Source organism: Indicator indicator, chromosome 10 (genome assembly GCF_027791375.1).
Source record: "Indicator indicator isolate 239-I01 chromosome 10, UM_Iind_1.1, whole genome shotgun sequence".
NCBI classification, from domain to species: Eukaryota; Metazoa; Chordata; class Aves; order Piciformes; family Indicatoridae; genus Indicator; species Indicator indicator.
In genome coordinates this window covers 4,757,207-4,781,736 of record NC_072019.1, presented here as the reverse complement: position 1 = coordinate 4,781,736, position 24,530 = coordinate 4,757,207, and the positions used below count along the sequence as shown (strand labels likewise).

At 38.3% G+C, this 24,530-nt stretch overlaps 1 protein-coding gene across 2 annotated transcripts in view; it reads right to left on the bottom strand.

The window, feature by feature from the left end:
- Positions 1 to 24,530, bottom strand: part of VAV3 (vav guanine nucleotide exchange factor 3) — a 141,057-nt gene that overhangs the window by 78,750 nt on the left and 37,777 nt on the right. For both annotated transcript variants that reach the window (XM_054383976.1, XM_054383977.1), the window contains exons 3-11: positions 16,392 to 16,450; positions 15,754 to 15,822; positions 12,728 to 12,836; positions 10,153 to 10,245; positions 9,994 to 10,062; positions 7,332 to 7,435; positions 5,215 to 5,314; positions 3,819 to 3,914; positions 2,197 to 2,265 (exon numbers count right to left, since the gene is read on the bottom strand). In XM_054383976.1, the coding sequence (XP_054239951.1) occupies positions 2,197 to 2,265; positions 3,819 to 3,914; positions 5,215 to 5,314; positions 7,332 to 7,435; positions 9,994 to 10,062; positions 10,153 to 10,245; positions 12,728 to 12,836; positions 15,754 to 15,822; positions 16,392 to 16,450 (768 nt within the window). The remainder of the gene's footprint in view (positions 1 to 2,196; positions 2,266 to 3,818; positions 3,915 to 5,214; positions 5,315 to 7,331; positions 7,436 to 9,993; positions 10,063 to 10,152; positions 10,246 to 12,727; positions 12,837 to 15,753; positions 15,823 to 16,391; positions 16,451 to 24,530) is intronic.

The window sequence follows — 24,530 nt, the reverse complement described above, 5'->3', positions numbered from 1 at the left end:
GCAACTTTCTTCATCTTATCTATTGAATCACAAATTTAGTAGCAAGTAGTAGTAATAAATTGTTTAAAAGGGACATTTCTTTGTTAATTTTCATTGTGTCTTGCTTTCAAGATTAAAGATGGAAATGTCATTTATGCAGCAAACTATCAAAAAAGTAGGCAATAACATCCACTGAGAATAAGACAGAAGGTAAATAAAGCATATAGTAGGAAACATATGTAAGGCAGCTCAAAAGCAAGATGTAAGGCATAAACATCTCATAAGCTGGGTGTTTAATAGGAAAGCAAAAGCTACTGCCCAGTAGTAGGATCTTGCTCTTACTGTGGCACAGCAAAGGAGCCATTACACAGTGCATTTTAAAAAGGGCTTTCAATGGGATATCCTAGCTGAAGTCACAGGTTGAGACCAGAACATGTACTGTACACATTTCACTAAAGCCTTTAAAATGCTCTGAATGTGCTTGAGCAATAGTCACAATTTGCTGGGGCTTCTCTGTTTGTGGCTAAAAATGAGACATGAACAGGAGTGGTAACTGATACAGTCAGGGATGCTGACAGCAGCAGCTGGAAAAGGCATTCTGATCTTCACAATTGGCCTTTACATTATCCCTTCAATATGATCACAAATTTGGAGGGTGGAAAAAAAAAGATACATCTTCTTCCTTAGAGGTTTTTAATCAGAATCTAAGAATAGCTCCAATCATTATGCTAGCTTCCCAAATGAATATGGGCAGGGTACATTCACACGGGTCATAGAAGAGTTAGTGTAGAAATTAAATAGCCCTTTTCTTGCTGCTAAAAGAAATCTGACAGCATAATCCTTCCTAGAATTTTCTTTCTAGAGGGGCAATACCATTTGCTGACAGTTCTTCCAAAGACATTTTATTTTCAAGCAGACACATCAGGGTTTTTTGAGGCAACATACTAATACTGCAGTTATTTCTCCTACACTAGCAGGGACTATCGTAAGAGGATACAGTAAATCGGGAGGGATACAATCCTGCAGCCTTGGGAGATAGATCTCTCAGGAGTGGCTTTTGGGGGCGGGAGTAGGGAGGGGAGAAATGAGTGGAGGACTTGGGGCTTTTTTTTTAGTTGGCTGGTTATGTCCTGACAGCCAGCATGTAACTGCCACAGCCACTCTGGAAAAAGCCTGCTTAATTTATCTTGGCAGTCAAACAGCCATCAATAACAACGTTGCAAGACAGCAAATGGGAAACAAAAAGTGGCAGGAAAATAAAAAGTAGGGCTATTTCCCTAGCCAGTTAGCAGCAGCAGCAGGGCTGCATGGCTTGCCACTAGATGGTAACAGCAGTGTGCATCTCTCCATTGGAGAGCACCGTGGTGGTGACTCTGCATTCACTGCACAAGACTGGACCCTGAAAAAGGGAAACCAGCTGGTCTGTATTCCAGGCATGCAAGGCAGGCAGTCACATAATGAGAGGCAGCTGTGTGACCTAAAACTAACTCAGTCTGACTTCAGTGGACCATACAGATTAGAACAGAAGGAGATATGACCTGTGTCACATTGGCTTCTTTCTCCTTTCCCCACAAAGGACAGAAAAGACTTTCCCAATTCCAGTGCATATACATCACAAATGCTGCAAAGTCAACTAAAGCAGAACTGTGCCCTATTTCACATCATGCATTATCTTACACATAAGGCAGTACAGCTACTCTGTAAAGCATTTGTTGATACCACTTGTAGATGAATGTACAGTAACACCTCCAGAAAGCAACTACTGTTTTCAAAAGTAAAGCCACAGAGGTCACATTAAGATGACAGAAAAGGTTCTGTAAAGCAAGATCCCATCTCACTGGAAGACTACTGACCTTGATTCAAATTGACTTACGCTGCCAGAAATGTTCTTCAGTTTTGGAAGTGAGACCAACATTATTGAAACACCTATTTTTTTTTTCAACTCATTAGATGATAGCAAAATTACGTAAAAGTAAACTGAAATAAGAAAGTCCCATTTCATAAACCCTCCACTTCAGAAAATGACTGAACTTGTTTCCCAGACTTGAGCGAACCACTCAGCTATATACTTGCCCTGACATACTCAAAGCTCACAGTGACCTGTGGAAACATGTTTGATCTGCTGTGAAAACATTATCTCCTCCAGGAAATAGAGTTCTGAGCCACCATTTTAACTGCAAACAAAGGCATAAATATTTCATTGCCATGAATACTTACCTTCATTGCATCCAGTGCCAGTTTTAGATTTGCTTTCTCCATGGGATCTGCAGTGTGCTTTACCAGCTCCTGTGGAGAGAGCAGTTAAAACTTTTCACCCACTATCTGTCAGTTTATAAACTGAAGTTGTCACTGCTCATCCTCCACCTGACCCCTCAAAACAAGGAAAAAAAAAGAAAAAGCAGCCAAAACCAGAACACACAACCCCAAAATGCACATTTTCATCCCCGCAGTGCACAGCCTATAACTACCACAAACAGATAATTGGCAAGTGTTTAGGACTGATTGCTGCACAGACTGAACACTGATTTTAGCTGATAATGAACTATCATTAGAAGATCATTTGGTCTGTCAAGCCTTCAAAACTTGCCAGATCAGATCACTGTCATCTGTGCATGGCTGAAAGCACAGGTAACCAACTTCATCTGTGCGTTACTGTATGGTATATGACTCCATTCCAAAGCACACACTTGTCTGCAGAGGGGGATGTATGCTGGCAATAAAATCTCAGCTGAATTGTGCACTCCTTAAAAGAAGTAACTGTCTCATTATGCCTGAACACAGAAGACATACTTAAATCAAATGCAAACATTTAAAACAAAATCATTTTGGCCACTTCCCATAAGGAAAGTGAAGGGGCTCTTTTGTCTTTTATGAAGTGAAAAAGTCACTTCTTAGAGTAACTTCTTTATAATCTGAGAAGGGAATTATACATTTCAGCTAGCATAGCTTGCTAAGATTGTAGGAGGTGAAGGAACAAGTTTACTTACTGCATTTTTTTCTTTCAAGTCTGTAAAATATTTATTTCTTGTATGATGCATACTACAGTGTCACAGAGAACACAGTGACATTACATATCATCTATTCATAACATTCAACTTGATTATAAAATGACTCAGGTCCCAATTATTTTTTAAAGCAGTCGTACTGTTTTGGTTTTTTTCCAATCTTCCATTGATCAAAGTACTAATGAGTCATTTTTAGAAATGTTCCCAAAAATTTGCTACAGAAAGTATGTTGCCCTGCACAGCCAAAATTATGCTCCATATTCAAGTAGTAGATCTCTTTTAAATGACATTTTACAAGCATCAGCAGGGTTGACAGTCTACTAGAGTAATATATTTCTTTGCAGCTGAACTAATGAGTCTCCTGACACAGCTATCAAATTAAATTTATAAGACTCTCCACCCTTATTACAGGACTAACTGCAAAAGCTAATGCTTTGTGGGTTATAGCAAGAAGCATTTCAAAATAAAGATAGCTTTATTGTAATTTATGACAGCAAAGAAGCATCTTAAAAGTATGCTCTAATCATGGTCCAGCTTCCTCTCTTGGGGAGTAATGGTTCATATTTCCAAGTACCATGATCATAGTTCAGTACTCCTAATATTTTTAAATGGACCAAGAATAAAAGGTTCAGGTACTGAGAAAACTACAATTTCTTTGATCTCTGTAAGGAAACCCACACTCAACTGGATTTTGTGTTAAAAATTTGCCTCAAGTCTAGAGAAACGTCAGCCACCTCCCTTTCATAAACACCTACAGCTCTCATTCTTACAATCCACCAGCAATAAACAGTAACAGTTTTGCTCTCTGTCTCTTAAGTTTAAAAAATTAAGTACCTGGAGTAGCAGGTGATATTTTAGCACTCTCTGCATTGGAACCACTAAAAGATCCCGCAAGGTAAACTTCCCATTATTGGCCCTCTTGGAACATTCCTAGTTCAAAGCACAAGAAAAAGTAAGACGGAAGAGTTAGAAAATAAAAATATTCAAGAGATATATGGGCCAAGCAACTATATTAAGCTTGAGATAAAGACTATCAACAAAATGAAGGAAAACAGTTGATTAACAGTGATAGCTAAGCAAAAAAAGGACTGAGTCTAAACACTGTTAAATACTTCAAAAGCTTGAGAAACAGTAAAAATGAACAACAGAAAAATCAAGACAACAGAAATTAAGAGCCCACTGAGCTTAAAAAAGTCATTGCCTGTAAGCACAACAAAGGTGGCAAATATTCCATCTATCTTCAAAAATCAATGCTTGCCGTACTTGACTGCTTTCCACAATTAAATGGCTAGATCTGGGAATGTGTGGGGAGAGTCTACCCTGACTTTTCCAAGACTTTTAGCATCATGTCCCACAGCATCCTTACACTCAGCTTGGGATGTTATATTTCAAATGAATGAACCGTGTATGAAGAACTGGCTAGGTCACAAGGTTAAAAAAGAGCAGTGGCTAATGTTCCCCACACTACCCAACTGACAGGTGTAAGCAGACCTCCTCAGAGATCTGTCCAGGGACCCCTCACATTTAATATCTTTCGAAATAACCTGCAGGAAAAACACAGAGGATACCTACATAAAGTCTGCAGAGAACACCTGATTGCAGGTGCAGGTTACACTCTTCAGGGCATGTCCAAGAGGAAGCTCACATGAAGGCAACACAAAAGCAAAGTCCTTCACCTGGTATGCACTAACCAGGAACACACCAACCCTGGGGAATGACCAGCTAGGGAGCAGCTCTACTGGCAAAGACACAGGGATCATGACAGAGTGTGTTCTGTGAGGCTGAGAGACCAGGCCTTCCTCAGCTTAGCAGTCAATCCCAACTTGAGTGATTCTCCAATTCTGTGACCTCAGCTAAGGTGTCAGAATAAACCGAATGGTATCACTGGTGAACACTTACTAAAAAAAAAAAAAAAAAAAACACCAAAAAAAACTACCCCTACTGACATCAGCAGCAAAGTTCCATTCACTTCAGTGCCAGGATGTGTATCACAACAGCTCAGATACTCATTTGATCAGAGGCTCCAAAAATCAAAGAAGAAAAAAACAAACAAATCACCACAATAATAATAATAAATAATAATTTTAAAAAACCAAAACCACATACACATATCAATCCAGATTATTTTTCATCACATGATAGAAAGTGAAGTTTTTTACTTGCATAAAAGCAGGGCATATTCATAGAAACACATTACACACACACATATATATATCTTAAATACTGATACCTCTAATTTCAATTTAACATCTTCTTTTGTCTTAGAGATGTTGTCTAAACACGATATTGCTATCTCCACCTGACTGCAGTACTGTCCATAAATAACCAACCTAAATCAAAGCAAGAGATAAAGAATAAAAGCAACATTTCCTTATTTAAGAATCATCCTGGATCCGTTTTCACAAACACTTTGTTAACCATCCTCCTTTCAAAAGCAGCAGTGCCTATATAAGGATAAGATTTAGCCACAGCCTTGGATGAACACAAGGAACAGCATGCAGGAGAATACAATTTTTATCTACTTTCAAAATGCTGAAAAATCATTGAAATTTCCTTTAATGTTCACAGGTATATGTTCTGATAAACAGAGAACTTGTTTAAAAGCAGCGTAACTACTGTTTAACAGAACAGTCTGTAGCATTTACAACACTGTAGATTAAGACACTGAAAAGGTGAGTAAAAAAAAAAGAAGGCTGTAATGAATGAATTCTGCAACACAGACTGTACAGGATTAATTACAGCTATCCTTTGATGAACTTGTACGTTACCCAAACCGATTAATCTCCAACAGTTCCTACCAGCTTACATCCTGTGAGCTCTCAGACCAAAATAACAGTGTATGAAAACTCAAGACATTTTCAGTAGTGGTGAAGGGCACCGATGCTTCTTGAAGGAGCCTGGGTTTATGACAGGACTTTCTTACCCTATTTGGGCCTGTTTCCTTTTGTATTTTCATACATTCCATGAGGAAATCCCCTCTGTATGCTTCAAATCGCTTTTCTTGGGACTTCCCACAAGCTTCCCATTGGGGTCTCCTAATTTTCTCCCACCTAATCTTCAGCATTTTTTACTACGATTTTTTTCCCCACAATTAAAACAATGATACTGATTTAACACTTACCACTTCTGATGATTTTTAATCACAACATAGTTAAGATACTGAGTTTACCTTCACCTGTTTCCTTTCTGTATAATATAAGCTCGAGGTTTCTTTTAAGTGTCCTTTGTTTCCCTTTTAGCAAACATTGCAGAACTACTTCTAAAAGATAAGCATTTTCCACAAGAACTTCTCGCCCCCTAATTCCCTCCTACAGCAGAAGAAAGTCTAACAGCCTGGGAAATAACTATGTCCTGCTCCAACATAAAAGCTGAGACAGAGTGTCTCTGAAGGCAAGACTGTTTATGAGCAGCCAGGGACACCCTCCTCCCTCAGAAAACAACTCTCCTGTCTAATGTTTATGGATGCTGCCATCCAATTTCTCAAAAGCCTGTTAGCACTGCAACAATCCCCCTTTCTTGTCACCCCCAAGCAAATCCAATTAGCTCCCACAGGTCTTTCCTGCTCTGGTTCCAGAAGGAACTAATTTTTAACCACAACCCAAGGGTTACTTCAAGGTAGGTCAGCACTGCAGCACTCAGTACAAGTGTTTTTCAGTGAAGTACTACAGGCACATAAGTTCATCTATACAGTCCAACAGCTGTTCGGTGCTGGCAGAAAAAAAATCTGCAAAGGTGAGTTTAAAAAAAAAAAAAAAAAAGGCAATTAGCCCACAGGGCATGGCATGCTGCCACAGCTATCCTCTTACCAGCTAGACCCTTTTTCACAGTTTGAAGGTGAAGAGTGGTTGCTTTACTGTCACACCTTTGACTGCAGAGTAGGGTAAGACCCTAGCGTTCTCTGTCTTCTCTTTTGCACCTGCTTTTTCTCATTTCAATTTAGGACCTCTTCTGTCTTCTTGAACCTGGAATATCCTTCATATGTATTCTTGCCCTATTTTATCCCTTCCTCCTCTTTTACAACATTCTATCTGTTACTACAGGTACATGCTATAAAATACCTGGGATTATTTGCATTAAAAAAAAATGTGAAAAACAAATTAAGTTCTGCTCAAAATATAGATGCTATATCTATGTAATGATACCACCAAAACTAGGGGTAAGAAAAGGGAGGGTTCATATAACAATAGGTTACATTTTTTACTTCCAAGCTCAAGATATTAAATAGTAGCTTAAGTAGATCTGATATCAAAATCAATCCTGTTTCAAAAATATTAATCAAACAAAAATACTATAAAATACCAAATTCATCAGAGATTGTCACAATTAGTAAGAGTGCACAAATCTTACCTTTCCTTGTAGTTAATAAAAATCTGATATAGGTTCTGATCATTTTTGTTAACAATGGAATCATTGATGTCCTGTGTCAGATTCCTGTGAATTTTCACCAAATCCTTAAACACAGCAACAGGGAGGGGAAAAGCTTTTTAAAAACAAAAGGGCTTAAAGCTTTGACTGTAACAATTAATTATTTCACATTAGACCCATTAATTTCAATAAACTGAAAGACACATCATTTGAAAGTAGAACCTGATTTCAAAGTTTGCCACACCTCCCGTATACTGCGACAAAACAACCGCCAAAGAAAACCACTAAACTCCAACAGCCACCTATTAGAGACTAATTTATTCTAGCTTGGAACGTGCACTGTTAATTCGTCTTCATTTTATAATGATAATTTTAAAATTAAGCACGTCAAGTAAACGCTTTAGTGACAAGATAAAGTAATGATTCAAGTCCCTGAGCTGTGAAAAATTAGCTTTGTACATTACATTGGTCAATTAGTGATGTTCTAGTGCTAAGTTAACTGCAATCATAATGAGTTTCCCAATACAGCAGGCAACTACTGGCGGAAAGGCAAGACTGCTGCAGAAAGATTTGCTCCCTGAGTGTAGCAGCAACTCACTTGACTTGCTAAGTGTCATACAAAAATCTGAAAGCAACTCTAGGAAGCTACATCAGCCTTAATACTGTACAGACACTGTCAGAGAATTCACCAAAAAAGCCCTAAGTTAAAACGGGTTAAAAGTGTTTTGAAATCAGGATAAGTGACTGTAAGCAATGTGTAAACCATTGCAGTGAAAAATAGAGGACTGTTAAAAAAAAAAAAAAAAAAAGCAAGCCACTGAAGATGTCTTAATGCAGTAAATTATATACTGCAAAAATACTACACAGTACTGAGTTGTGAGCTAAATATTTCATTTCACGTTGACAAAAACTAAGTGTACAGACAAGTAAGGGAGCAAAAACTTCAAGCAGAAAACATTCAATTGCTATCAATTGTATGGCCATGTCTTCAGATTCTGAAGTGGCAGCCAAGACATTATTACAGAGATGTTTCCCCAGTAACGTAACACATCTTCTCATGAATGCACAGACTCAGCTGAGCAACATCCCTGAAAAACAGCTTAATGCTAATGAGGTATATTGTCTTTTTGAGACTCTTTCTTCCATTCAAAGCCAAGTTTCAAGCTGAACTCACGTTATCATTAGACCTTAATGAGGATTCCACCATTTAAATAGCTGTTACATGTACTTCCAAGGCCTCTCTCTCTGTCAACACATCTCAACTCCCATGCACACACAGGCATACATACAAACGTAACTGTGTGCACATATGTATACATAAGACAGATGCACACACATGCATATATACACAAATACAGAGACATTTATGCACACAAGTACACACCGGAATGTAGAACCATACAAACATTTTATGGGACAGAACTTTGAAATCTGAGCCAATGAAAGGCACTCTTTGTAGACTCGTGAGTAATTTAGGGTGGATGCTTTAGGTTGTTAGGGGCTTTGTTCTTAAAAATAAAATATATGTTGCCATTAGCAGAGTTTTTTCCTGAAAGCCCCTTTTAGGTTCTACACAATTAATATAGCATCACCCTAAAGCACGAATCCTTCATCACAACCCTTTAACAGAGGCAAATCCATCCTGAGAATGCCGCAGTTGCTCTCCACATCACAGTTTGCTGTGGAGCTCTATGTAACAGCTATTTTTAGTTTAAAACAAGCTTCCACTGCCCTCCAGCCTTACTGCTGAGGAACTGCTGCAGAGACAAGGTCTGAGCAGACAAAGCCTTCGCAGACAAGCAAGCCCTACATTTCTTCTAAATGCTTTTGATACCTATGAAATGCTGCTGGAGTCAAAAATAAGTACCACCTTGTAACAACAGAATACTGACAGCTAATAATGGAAAGCAAAGTAAAACAATCCAAATGTAACGGCGTACTACCTGTCTTCCTAGTTTCAAATAGACAGGTTTTGTTCTTTTTGCTGCTCTTATCTGATCACCTTACATTTCTTTAACAAGTAGTCAGTAGGCTGACCTCTCAGTTTGTGCTTACAGGGTGTAAGCCCTTTTCATACTCCTGTGCAGTGTTTCAGGTTGATGGGTTTTAGGTCTTTCAGTGCACCCAAGTCAACATGCCTTGGCACACAGAGTCTTAAGAAAAAAGTTTACAATAACTTAGGTAGGGTCTTTTTTTACAATGAATAAGAAACATTCACATAGGATAGAATATAAATCAGTTCTCAAAATCAAAGGGATCAGATTAAGGGATCACAGAGTAGTTACTGAAATCCTCATGTAGGCACCATTCAGCATACAGTCACAAGTTTTAGTGTTGGCTCAAATATCAGCATATTGGAAGATAACCCACCTTCTACAACATTATTAGCTTCTAAGGGTCAAAGATAACTCAAGATTATAATCATTCACTATCTTGACACAATAATAGTATTCCTCTTATCCTATTCCCTCATGCAGAAAAAAAAAAAATGGTGTGCATATCCTTTTTTGTCAACTACCCTACATCTACATAAATGCATTGTGCACCACATTTCAAATAATCACTCTGTGCAGTAACATACAACACAAATACCTCATAACCAGCTATGAATCTTATATCTGTTCCGAAATACACAGTTACTTACAGGAATGTTGATGAAAACTGTATCAAACTCTGATGCTGACAGAAACCTTTTCAATGGCACCATGAAAAACTGCAAGAAAAAAGAAAATATATACCTATCTAGTATATTTTCTATTTTGTTATAAAAATACATGTTACAGTTCTATACGTAGTATCTTACTTTCTCTATTGACTCCAGAGTTTCAGTGTATTTCTCTTCAGTTTGCTTTATTTCAGCAAGACAACAGCTTCTTATGTCATTTTCAGTGTATTTCTGCAATTACAACGGAGTCAAGTTTAAAGTCATTAACAGGCACCTAATGGATAACAAATGTATTTATTTGTTTAGAATTAAGCAATTAGGATAACTGCTTCCTGAAATTTTCCAAGTGCTGCAGCCTCCAAAGATGATAGCAATAACCATGAATATTTTAATGTTCAATTAGCTGATGACTTAAAGAGTTTTACTAAAATTCAGCATCAAAGGAATATTATGAAAAGTTAATGTTTAGACATAAAACACTGAACTCTCAGCATGTTCTTCAGAAGCTGAAATACAAGGTCACATTTCATTTACATCCAGACTGAGAAATCTTAGTTAGAAATACTCAGCAGTTAATAATCCCATTAAATTTAATGGGGCTGAATCACGTAAGTAACTTTGCATTGCCAGAAATATGGGATTCAGCCTAATCCCTGCACTTATTTACAGCCTTTCCCTTTTAGTTCTCAAGGGAAGCTTTCTCTTCAGACACAATATGAGTATGTCCTCAAACCAGGAAGTACAGTGACCTCTAAGTTCTGATCCTGACTTCCATGAGACCATGGGATTTTAACATGTAAACCACCAGACTCACAGGAAATTGGAGTAATTATCAGCATGGGACTCTATAAAAATGGTTTACAAGCACTCTTCCTGAAGATCAGTTTTACAGCGCTACAGCTTCAGTAACTTTCAAATCTGATTTCAAGTGGAAGAGTAAATACCTGGAAGAAGGTATTAAAGCATTCACATCAAGCAAGACTTACAACATCTGGAGACATATTGATCAGCTCTTGGATAAGGCTCTTACAATTAAAGACAGTAACTGAACCAAAATATTTTCTCCAAAGCCACCAATAAGCAGTGGCTTGATAAACAATAGTACTATATCATGTCCTTTTGAAGCCTATTTGTCAGTTTTTAACATCCTTCCACACTACATGTAAACACAATACATGTCAGGGGGGAGTTAGGACTAGAAATTTTGTACTACAGTTTCTTTCATGCAGAAAACTACTTCAGCTTTTGAACAAAAGACTTGTCCTCCAGGAACAGCAAAACTTCTAGAATGATATTTAATAATCAGCTGTTAGTTGTCCAACAGCTAGACTCCTCCTGCACCCTTCTCTCTGCTATCAGCCTACTTAACAGACCTAGTAAGCACACCATAGAAATAACAAACAGCACTTAAATTGTCCCTGAGCCCCGTGGACCCCTATGATATCACTTGTCTGTCTGTGAAAAGTGGAAAATATACTCCTCCTACCATCTAAATTAGATATCAAGTTGCAAATCATACAGGCACATATAACTTCCTCCTTGTTCACACTTCCGTTTGCTGGTTTGATATATCTTCTTTACTAGTCTCTCTGTTTCTCCCCATGTGATTCTACAAGCAGCTCTTGCAACTGGAATACGGCTTCTCACTCTCATCTACCAGGTGCCACACTATCTCAGGAATTATTCTTTAAAAACCCAGTTGTCGCAGTTATTTTCCCACCACAAACATTACAGTGCCACTCTTACCAGCAGCAGACAGAAGTCATCATTTTGCAAAACTACATTCTGCCATTATCAGTAGAATCATCATCTGATGATCAGCCTTATCTCCAAATCTATCACTTATTCCCAAATTCTTTGGCAGAGGGAAGTGGATACTGTCACAGTTAAACATAGTTAATTAATCTCAATAAAGTATGAGAATTTTACATGATTCCGGCTTTAACTTATTTTTCACCTTAACCTTTAAGAGCTCAATACTGCTCATGTTGCTTGCAGTATCTGCACCAATACAGACATCACCAAACTCAGTGGATGTTTATATCCATTTGCAAAGTGTAGGGGTTTGTTTTTCACCAGATCTCACATATGCAACACAAACAAAATCCAGGGCTTCCACTTCACGAGTGATTCACAGATTAGAATGTGAGTTCTCAATGCTGTATTACTCATTTGCCAGAAATACAGGTGAGTGAGAGTGATTGTCTGCAACAGGACAGAAAGAATCAGAGCAAGTTTACACACTACCAACTGCCATAGATTACCAATTATTACAGCTGAAGAAAGAAAAAAGCCACCCATGCTAATTATGTGGAATCCAAAACTTAACTTATTTTGAAATTCAGTAGAAAACAAAAACTCATAATGAGATTTCCTATGATTCAGTTTTCTAAAACATCCTGTCTGCAAGTGAATGTGACTTCATTATGTACAAAACTGTTTTTTTCCAACTCAATTTTGAATTTGGCTTTCATTGAACAATCTAAACTTTAGAAGGTAAACAAAATTAATCTGGGAAACTATATTGTTGTATTGTCCTATACAGGTGTCAAAACAATAAAAACAAAAATAATCAATCAAACAAGAAAACCACAATAAATCATAAGATTAAGCTCTTCAGAAACTACCTATACAAAGATATTTATTTCAGAAATATTAAGTTAAAAAATATAACTGTTGTTGTTTGAAAACAGCTAGGAATTGGAACACATACAGGTTGCTGGGCTGCTTCATCTTTCATTAGGTCTTCATAAACCTCCCCACCTTCATCTTCTCCATAGACACAATCATACAACTCCTCATCTTCATCAACGCCAGTTTCACTGAAAGAAAAATACAATTGAAAAGAAAAAAAGAAAAAAAAAAAAAAGGCTGTGCAGCACAGGCAAATTACCATCAGGTCTGCAAGGGACCACTCCTCATAGGAAAATATTTCTATGGTAAACAAACAGATTATTAGAACTATTTAACAAAAACAACTCACTCTGGAAAACTAAGTCCATTCATTTTCCTCTATGGATTTAAAACACAAGTGTACAAAACCAACGCAACATTGAAGGCTGCATGCATTTAAAACCACACAAGAACTAAAGCAGGCACTGAGAACAGCTTGTTAGGACAGTTCCATCTCAAGGTACTGTCCAGCCACTCTCTTCTGTTTGCCCCTTTTCCTCCAACGACCAGCCAAAAGGCCTCTCCTTGCTGCTTGACATTCCACTGCATTGGGATGTGAGAGACTGGCACAGGTCTCCCTCCTGCCTAAAGAAAAGATTATCTGGGGTAAAATATGCTGGAGACCATGGAACCAGCAGCTGAGAGTCTGTACCTCCACACTCTAAGTATCTTGAGCATCTCATGGCAACTCTTTCAGCTGCCCAAAAATAAAACAAATGACTAAATAAATAAATCAACCTTTCAAACTGAAAATCAGAGCATTAAACAGAGCATGCACGAAAAGGGTCCTCCTATTATTCAGCCTATAGAAATAATTTAGCACAGCCAATGACCAGCTCTACTCTCAGCTATTTCAGCTTCATTAGAGTCAGTCCTGTTGGAGTTTTGCCCACTTAGCAGTAGGACATTAAGCTCATAATACTACTTTCACCATCATCTCTTAGGCTATGTCTACAAAGGTGAAGGTCCAGTCATAATAATATAGAAACTTGATTAGATGTGCTGATAATTTTGATATTTTTACTGTTGAGAAGCAACACTGAACTCCTTCAGAGTGAAAAAAACAAATTGACAATCAGCCCACTGGAACTAGGAAGGAACTACTGGATCATCAGTACTCAAGCTCTATTGGCAGAGGCTAATGATTGAAAAGAAATCAAAATTAATGAGACTTGCTACCAACACAGCTGCCAGATGGACTACTGGGAAATGCCAGACGAAATCATTTTGCCTATAGTCAGGGCTATATATAGAAACCAAGTTAATTTTTTATTTCTCATTGAATACAATAGGGGGGGTTGGCTGGTTGGTTCACTTTGTTGGTTTTGTTTTGGTTCTTGGTTAGTTTTATTGTTGTTTTGGGGTTTTTTGTTGGGTTTTTTTTGGTGTTTTGGTTTGTTTTGGTTTTTTAAAGGAGGACATCAGAAGGATGAAGTAAGAAAGCATTAGAAGCGTGAACAAACAGAATGTATTTTTGAAGTGTTGGAGGGAATGTATTTAAAAGTATTTGAGGGATTCAACAGAAGATAAAAATTCCTCACACCCCTTCATTTTCCAAAAGATATCATGCCCCTGGTGAGCTGGAAAGCTCGGGTGCTCCAGGTTAGTTTAACATCTTCCTTTGCACAGTGATGATGCTCCGCTCCCGTTTCACATTAAACATTATCAGCTGTGTCAGATGCAGCACAAGCACGCTCATTTCACCACACACGCTCCAGGAACAAAGGCTGGCATGAAGGTAGAGCAAGGACAGAAACATTTAACTAGTACAACTCTTTATTTAACCAATATACATCTATATGTTGGAAAGCCTTTAATTCATTCTAAATCCTTTAGCTAGCATTTTCTCTCAGTGGCAATTAAATTAATTTGAATCAAATATGCTTACTAATTTTCACCATCCACTGGTATGTTTGTTTCCTGTGAAGAGAGTACTTCTTGAATTGCTTCCTCAAGTGAAACAGCATGGAACTATCTCTAATTTGATGCAAAACAAGGACTACAAATCTCAATTTTGTTGGTATATTTTTTTTTATTAAAAAATAATTAAAGGGAGGGAAAAAAAAAAGACAGAAAGGCAGAGTGTCTCCCAGTACTGAATTTGTATATCTGCAGACTCAGAACCTGAGTCTGCACATCCTACCTTCTGCACATTCAGCTACACAGAGTGAAAAGCAGCTACCTCTGAGACAGTCAGCTGCAGGAAACAAGAATCGGCTTTGCAGGGAAGGTGATAAATTGAGCAGTGTCAACCAGCTGGGATTTCCCTTCTTTATAGGCAGTAAAAAACCAAATCCACTGGGTGAACAGCAGCTACTTCATCACATTGCAAGTAACACAGAATGTGGTCAGAACCAAGACAAAGCCAGATGAATGCTAGTGAACTTCGAGCTTTGAGACCATGAGCTCTGATCTTAGCTCTTGTCCAACATGATTCTTAACAGATCTTGAGAGATCCTAGCTGTAGGACACAAGAGTCATTCTTCTCAACAATTTTTTATGCTCACCTGTATTTATCTTACCTGTCTGCAAAATAAAGCCAGTGTCTAACATTCAATACTACATCATATGTTCATGTCTATCTTACTTCTATCTCAAAGCAAGTAAGTCTGTTAAAGACTTACTTGGAGTGGTAAGAAGAATTTCTTTGACTTGAAAGAAATGACACTTGAATTACAATCCGAAGATGCACTTTTTTGCAACTTCCAAACAACTTCCTTGGATCACTTACAACTGATATTGGAATTCTATGAAAGCATTCTCATAGTACAGACAGTTTGAAAACCCATTCATGATTTACTTGGCCACCAGCACCCTCTCTGAAATATGCTTCCTTACATGTATAAATGTATTACAGACATTCAGATACCTTTAATTCTTCCTTGTTCAGCATAATCACAGAATCATAGAATTATTTGGGTTGGAAAAGACTTCCAATAAGTCTAACCACTGACCTAACACCATTATGGCCATTAAACCATGTCCCATGAACACAAAATAAGTATTCTATTTTCATTAAAGCATGCAACTGAAAGACAATATCTTTAACTAAAGATTACAACGTACTCTATTAAATCAGGAAGAGCTTTGTAGACATCATCATCATCATCAACACTTTCTTCTGTAGGGAAAGGCCTATGAAAAGACAAATAGAATCTATTATAGACAGTGCTATACAGTCACATAGTGAGGTTTTGTTTGGTTTCTAAAGCTTTCACCCAGATTACTCTACATTAATATGTTTGTACATTTTCATGAGCACAATTATAGTTCATGAGGTTAACTTAGGTTGAGATTTTTTGGGTTCTTTTTGAAAATGAGATTCTCACAAACTTGGTAGTTTTACTGATTTTTGGAAGAGAGAAAGAAGAATAGAAAACCCATTTGTCTTTACGTAGATCAGCACTGCATCACCTGACCTACAATCCACATGTCAAAACTGTCCCATAAGTTCAGTAATATTAACTGCTCATTTTTTTCAGCTTGTGTTTTAGCAGGAGGAGCAAATATAGTTTAGGCACATCAGTAAGTGTACCAGAAGTAGAAGATAACCTTTGGAGCTCTGGATAGCTGTTCACTGGGCAACTTCATTTAAAAACAGAGAAATTCATTCTGGGGGATAATGCCAATACTGCCTCTAACTACTTTTCCAAGGAGCATCACACAAGTCATTATTCCCACCACTCACTAGGGCAGTACCATACCTTATTCCTGTGCCTAATGCAATAGGAGTGCGAGAAAGTTTCGAAAGGGTTTCTATCACCTGGAGAAAAAAAAGAAACAGACACCATGATTAGCTGTAGACCAGGGGAAAGAAATTATTTTGTTCTCTATCATATAATTACCAACACTATTTCACATTAAATTATATAAACAGGCACAATATATGGATGTGCAAAACACTGAGTGCATCAAACATCCACAGATTTCCCATGAGCTGGCTGTCAGTACTTTTCTACTGTGGGACTTGATGGGAGCACACAGAGAGGAAAAATCTCTTATTTACAAGTTTCAGCAGTAGTAAAAAACAGTTTAGGTGGATTTAAAATTAAGTCACGTACGTCACAAACTAGAGATTCTAATTGCAGTTGTAATCAAATTTTATCTTACAGACTGCTGTGAAGATTTTATTTTCTGAAGTTTGCTTTGTTTTGTTTTTATCGTAGCTGCAGAAAAGATAACCCTGAAGTGTTGAGCTTTTCCCAAAAGTGGCCAGGAGAGGGAGCCAAACACCAGAGCAGCAGAAAGCCGCCGTGTCAGGACTGGCTCTTGCAAAGAAAAACTCTTCACCAAACAGGGAAAGATAACGAACATTTGAGTTTAGTTTATTTTTAGAAGTTGGCAGCAGCCTAGAAGAGCTCATTTTAAGCTAATATCTCCTGGAAGTGCACAAGGTCATATAATAAGACACTGGGAACACTAGGGAGGGTAGAATACATATGCATATGGACACATACAGGAAGTATGCTGCCAGGAGTAATAATACAAGATCAAGTGGTCCTCTGCCTAGCGTGTTCTATCACTCACAAATATTTCATTTTGAGCACTATCACACCAGCAAGCCTTATTTGACAGAAAGGGGGAGGGGAAGGGGAAGAAAAAAAAAAAAAAAAAAAAACACCACACACACCAGCCAAAATGCCACCCTGTCTGAATTGCCATACTTCCCCTGAACTTACCAGAAGTTTCAGGTTGGCTCTTTACAACTTCAAACCCATATTAAGCTGAAGTAAAATCTCCAAGTAAGGTTTTTATCAGTAATATCAAAATTCAATATAGCAAGCCTACATTCTACAGGCATTTGGGAAGAATCTTTATAATTGAAATTCTTTATTTTTCCGAAGTTTTAACTACAAGACTAAACCCGAAAAAAAGAATGACATGTTTACAACAATGGACAAAGTGAAAACCACAGAGAATCATCACCAACTACAGATCTTAAACTGAAGTTACAAAGGTCTCATATGCACATGAGCAAAATTCAGAGTGAATCAAATTACATTACTCCTGTGAATGAAACATTTTGGGTTCATTAAAGCTGCTCCAAAAATTGATGTCACAGAAAATCTGTCTTTTCCTTACAGAGAAGTTAAAGAACAATAAAAACAAAATAAATGTAATATGAATATAATCAAAAGGTGCAGCCACGTGAATTCTGCTATGTGTAGGACTGCACTGCAGCCTAGCTGAAGTTTTAGAAATTACTAATGAAAGTTAATTGATTAAACAATAACTAAAAAACTATCAACAGTAGTTAAGAGGTTAAAGCGGTGAAAAAATACTCTAACTTTAACAAGTCTTGTGCTTGCAGGGGAGTTCTGGTTTCTGTACCAGATAAGAACTTGCTTCTGTACACCTGCAAGAATCCTAGTGCAGGACTGCAAGAACTGCTAATCTATGAGACAAGAGACTAAAGGAAGTTAACTGAACACTTGATAGCTGTCAACATGATCTGCTCTGAGAGATGAGCGAATACTGATTGGCAAACCACAGGAGAAGGATTAATGATTATCAAAACAGAGGGATACAAGTGTGGTGGATTAAATATCCCTTTCTTGTTTCACCACATTACTTTCTAGCACATAGATAGTTTGCAAAAAAAAAACAAAATCTCACCCACATAAACCCTTTTCCTCAAGGAGATTCTCACTTATCTAGCACAATCAAACCCAGCAGAAATGTGGCTTCAAGATAATATGAAAAAGATCTGCCCCCAAAAAATGAAGTTATGAATTTTAGAAGGACAATTACCAAATATCATTCCCAAAATGTATCATCAGGTTACATTTTACAGGTTTAATACCAGCACAAACAAAAGCAAGACTTATAAATTAAGAGGATTATAAAAACCTTTTTTAGGAAATGATGGTGCAGCCACACAGTGGAGGAAGACAGAGAAGCATTTATGAGAACATGCACACAGAAAAGGTGAGAGAAAAGAGATATGATATGACTTGAGAAAACAGAAGACTACTTGGTGATTTTCACTGCTCTTAGAACAGAGGCCTGGCACTGTAGAAAGAGAATACTAACATGGTTTGGAAGCCAACAGGCAGATTTCTACCAAAGACTGAACAGTGGATAATCTGCTAAGAAGAAAACAGTTACCACAGCAGCTGTCAGTATCTCACCAGGCACACACAGAGTTCTCCACAAGTGTGTGATAAAGCATGGCCACCTTGGCATCACAAAAAGGGAAAGGTAATCAGAGACTGTTGTTCCTTTATTTCAAAACAAAGCAATTAAGAACTTAAAACCATTAAGCATGTCAGTGTGCATTTAAGATTAAAATACATGAACTGAGGACATAACTTCCACAAAATAAAAATTTAATGCTTGCCCATTGACTGCACAGCTCAACACAGCTTAAAACTGTCTAGATGCAGAATAGTTTCTACTTTTTCTTGCTGTTGTGGTTTCCTTAAAGGCTTCTGAGAAAACGTTAGGAATACTTACACAAGCAATCATATGTTAATCTACCACTTCAGCATTGCATATATGTAAATGCATTTTCTCCAACATGAAGTTAGGCAAAGAAAGATCCTCCTGCCACATGAAATTCGGTTCTTCTGTTTTGAGCCACTGTGGGAACTCAAATTTCTAGGTCAGTGGGGAAGGTCACAATTATGTAGGGGATGAGTCACCAGAGAAACAGTTTCAAAACACCTTCATCTTAAGAAACCAAACCCAGCTAAATGTCTGATTTTCAACAAACTGACAAAGACTATGGAGTTTTTCAGAACAGTGACAGTTTGAAGCCCTTACACAGTTGACATAAAGGAAACTACAACAGTGCAACTCGGAACTCTAAAATTACAATGCACCATACACAAGAAAGCCCAGAATATTCAGCTTAATGTTTTTCATGTTCTTTTTGCCTCACTCTCTTCCTTTCAGCAGAGCTTCAGTCTGTTTTACCCACTTAACCCTAAATGATTGCCCAGTTCTCTTCCACAGCAAGGACTTGGACAGATGACTGTGTGCCTTGGAGGCTAAACGGTATCTTAGCTTAAGTGCAAAAGCAGCACTCCTTGTTTGTACAAAGTCCAGATCAACACAGCTTCCATGTCTGACTCTGCTCTGCCCCAAATGTACAGAGAGCTGCAGGGCCTTTGCACACATGCTGTTACCAGCCACAGGCAATGAAAGCTAGATAGCAAGCAAAGATTCGTAACTATGTTCTGGCTAGCTACAACATATGAAAAAAAAAGGCAAAAACAAATGTTTATATTCAAAAACATCCTGCAATAAATATATCCCTTCACACTGGAAAACTCAGTAACTCCCTAACTCTCCCATAGCAAACCTGAAATTGCCAGACCTTAGCAAGGTATAAAAGGCTGCCCCGCCTCCATACAGCTCCTTCACACTGATGAATGCCACCAGAGAACCGTTAGGCAAGTCTTCAGAAGTCACATCAAAGCCAGAGTTGCTTCAAGATGTGAACACTCAAGTTTGTTTTTCAGAATACAGCCAGTCTATGCAAACTATGTCACGAAATTGTAATCTCCAGCCCTGCAAGAGAAAGTGAAGCTCAACCTGTGCCCCCTGTGAGAGGCGATGCACAGCTGCCCAGAGCAACAGTCCCACACTACACAAACTTTTTACTTCATGAATTACTCAAACAGCAGATTTTTTTCTGGCTTGGTATTTTTTATTGTTTCACTTGACTTGCTTTTCTAGGTCAGACTCCAGTTTATGTAAGCAACTTTCACACCCCTTATGGAAATGTTACTTTGCAATTCCCTGTAGCCATATCCTTCAGTGATTGACACCCAATATTCCTAGGCGTACTTGCAGCAGCAGTACACTAGAGGGACTATTTGACTACTTTCCATAGTAGTGGTGTGTCTGAGTTTAAAAATGTGTCTTTTTAAGAATTTTGGTGGAGGTCACTTTTTGTTTCTTACAGTAGAAAAACCTAAAAACCACGCAGTTCAAGAACAGACAAAGTACATTTCAAAAGTACTTGTCCACTTTTAGAAGAAACAGAAGTAAACCATTTTACAACTCACTCTCCCCAAACAAGCAGTATCTCTTTGCTATTGACCTGCTGTCAGCCCATATTTATATTTCTGACGTTTTCCTAAAGTGAAAACGTGAAGTTATCAACAAATGAGGATAGCTTCTGCCACTAAAACCTGGAAAGACTCACTTGTGGGTTAGACCTTCAAAGCAGTTGTTTTCCTATATGCACTTAAATCAGGATACGTTTTTCTAAGACGGGAAAAGTCACCAAGATTCACACCTGTGTTACATGTCAAGTCTTTTTTCAAAATCTGAGCCTCTAACTTAGCACTTAAATGTTGCGTTTTGCTGAAAACTTAGCTTCCCTCCCCACCCTGAAGTGAATTTATTTAGCAAGGATAGAAACAGATTAGAATAACATAGAGCAGTTATTTGCCCATGAAAAATATTTCTAACTTCAACTTACTTTTTGACGTGCTACTTTCTGATACATTGGCAAGGGTTTCTTCCCAAACAGGTCTTACTTAACTTCATCAAATTTGGGGGAACAAAATAAATAAATAAACTTCAATTGTAAAGGCAAATTAATCTCTCCAGAAGCTGATAACCTCGTTCACTATGCTCTGTCTCCTCTCCAGTGTCTGGGTTACAAGAGTGATTGATCGCCAGCACTCTTATATATTCAAGAAAACTTTAGATCTCTAATTACATGTCTAACATGCCCCCTTACACACTGACTTTGGAATAGTTCTGTTTGGTTGGCTGACATATATATAAAGCAGTGTAAAGAGCATATAAAAAAAATACTTCTCTAAAGAAAGAAGGTTCAGCATTTACTACTCTACAGTTAACTGGGACCTGGAGAGCCTTGGATCAATACTTCATTTGATACAGAAGAGGAGGAGATGGAGGAAATATCTTAATATGGTAACATCACCCATCATTAATTTATTAACCAAAGACCTCTAGGAACTGTTAAATTTACATTTGCATTTCACTTAGCTGACAGATGTGAAAAACGACCTGTAGCCAGAAAGCTCCACAGTGATTACACAGCTGCTGACCTAATGAGGATATTATTCCAAGTAAAGAGTGAAATTGAACATTTTCTCTCCATCTGCCTTGTTCTGGTATCATGTCAGTGCTCTGTGTTGGTTCGTGTTGGGTTTAATCAAACCACAAACCCCCAGGGAAGGAGAAGGGGTGAGGATTTTTCAAAGTAAATTGAATGAATGGAAGCTCATTAAAAAGGAAGAGGGGGGGAAGAAAAAAAGGGGGAAAAAAGGCACAATAAAGAAGAACTGGCCTAAATACAAACCCCTTGACTTCACACAATGCACCTCTATCAGGCCCTTGAAAGCAAACAGCCAATTTCAACCAGCTATGCAAATATGCCTCCACTACATACTGCTATGGCAGAAATTGAAGTGTTGAAGTCATACAGACAGAAACATGTGAAACAGGAGCACTCACACTGGTTTTCGTTTGAAACATGACAGTCTGCACATCTCCAGCAAGCAGATGAAAAGGCAATAGCCTAATTTTGATTACACAAAGCCTCACAGATATCACAATACTGATTCAAACACATTCTAACACTGAAATCCAAGCTTTAAGTGCAGAGCACTGATAGCCACCATCCGAAGGAACAAAGGGAAGACACAGATTGACTTTCCGCAGGGGTAATCACCAGCTGCCGGATGCTGCCTGTCTTCTCACTGACATCGTCTCCAGATAACCTGACTCTGGCATCATTCCATTCTTTCATTTCCACTGAACTACATCCTCAGGAGATAAACCTGAAGCCTACTGCATCCTTCTTTCCCTTCAAAGCTTAGCACTGGAATAGTAGAAGCAAGGAAAATAGCCACACTGTCCCAGGGAACTACGGCAGAGAAATGCACAACCTCAAGCTAAGTTTTTTGTGACTGACAGGAACCTGACAGCCTCTCCAGAAAACCGTTTGAAACCAGGTGCCAAACGCTTGTAGGCAGAGGCAGCAAGGGTAACACAACTGCTGTACAAACTGGGTTTGGTAGTCGTGTGTTTCCTCTGAACACAGCACCAGCTCACAGCTGTGAGAAGACCCCTTGGACGTACTGACATGCTGCTGGTGGGAAGCCTGGCTGGCTCCTGGCATGCAAACCTCCATACTGTACATACATAGCCCTGGGCAAGTCTCATCTTGTACCCACGTTCTTCAGTGTCTCTACAGTGTCTCCACAATAAAGTGGCAGGAAAGTCTTTCTCCAGACACAAAAAAAAAGAAAAGAAAAAAAAACATAGCCAAGACCAGAAAAAAAACCAACCCAACCCTCCTGGGTGTTGCCTCTTTCTGTCTATAGATAAGCTAACAACACAGATGGAAAATACTGGGACTTCAAAAGCCTTAGGAAATCAACAACTACAAGAGATGCAACATTTTCTCCAAAGCCTTGTAAGGAGAGGTGAGATGGAGAGCAGCAGGGCAGCAGCTCAGCACCAGCAACCAGAACCAGAGAAACAGAACATAATGAACAGTCTGGAAGATATAAGAAGACAGAGGACCTGATGGCCAAAAGGATAGGTTAAGGCTGGGCCTTTTAGTAAAAAAAAAGACATCTGGCATTAAGTAAGAAATACCCAAAACTGAATAGTTATGATGTTTTCTTTTCACATCTCTAAACTAGACCAAGGGACACTTGCTGTCTCATGTTTATGTTACAGACAAAGTACCTATAGCATTTTTCTCTGGGGCAGTGGTTAATATAAGAGCATAAATGTAGTTTCCAACAATAGCAAGGGGCAGGTTGGACCTCACACTGTCCGAACTACTCCACCACCCCTTTCACGCACTGAACATTTTTAATACTCTTTCTTTTATAGGGAGCAATACCCCTGATCAAGTAAACTCCTGAACTGGAATGATGCCATTGGCAGAAGGGGAAAAAAAAAAAATAAGAAGAAAAAAAACACCAAAACAAAAAAAAAAAAAAAAAAAAACACCAAAAACCATCAACAACCAAAAAAGCCCAAAACAAACCAGGGCGAAAGAGAAGCAAAACTCAACACTCTCCAGGAAGCTGAAAAACTTAATACCATATTATCAGGACTACAATGAGCATAGCCAGCAAGTCTGCAAGTCTTTAACAATCAGTATCCAATTATGGACACAAGTGTATAAACATTAACCAAAAGTTGCACTTAAAAATCCCATCTTTTCAAACTTTAGATCAATGACATGGCTACAGTTGCTAGCTCAGAAGCATGAGATGCTCCCTGGGCAGCTCTGGTCTGGTAAGGAACTGAAAAAGTCCCAATTGCACAAGCAGCACAGTCATTAGTCTCTTGGGGTTTTTTGTCCAAAACAAGCACAGGAGGAGGGAGTTTTAGCAGCTGCTTCCTGTCTGAAGCTCGTGGATTTGGTTCTATGAATACCTTCCAGCCTTCACCATGCTTTCAGGGTGGTTAGTTCTGGGGTTTTGATTGGGTTGAGTTGAGTTTAAGATATTGCTTAAAGAATCACAGCAGTGCTTGAAGTAAGTTTGGGATATAAAGAGTACACTTGAACACTGCAGCTAACAGCATGAATACAGACTGCCTTCAAGCATATCATCCTTGTAAAAGACACAGTGAAATAGGATTTTTGTCCCTTCTAGTCCATTTATTACGTTTCAGGGTTTGCATGGAGGGCAAATGAACATAAAAGGATATGCCTAGGACAGTACTGCAAAACCTAGCTGCTATTAAATCATTCCAGTTCCCTTCATAAAAGTTATAAGGATGACTTACGCTTATGAACAGCATCACCAAACTGTATTCAGCTTTGATCAAGTGCTCACTTTCAATGCTTTGTAAACACTCCTATTGGTGAAACCACCATTTTTTACCATATT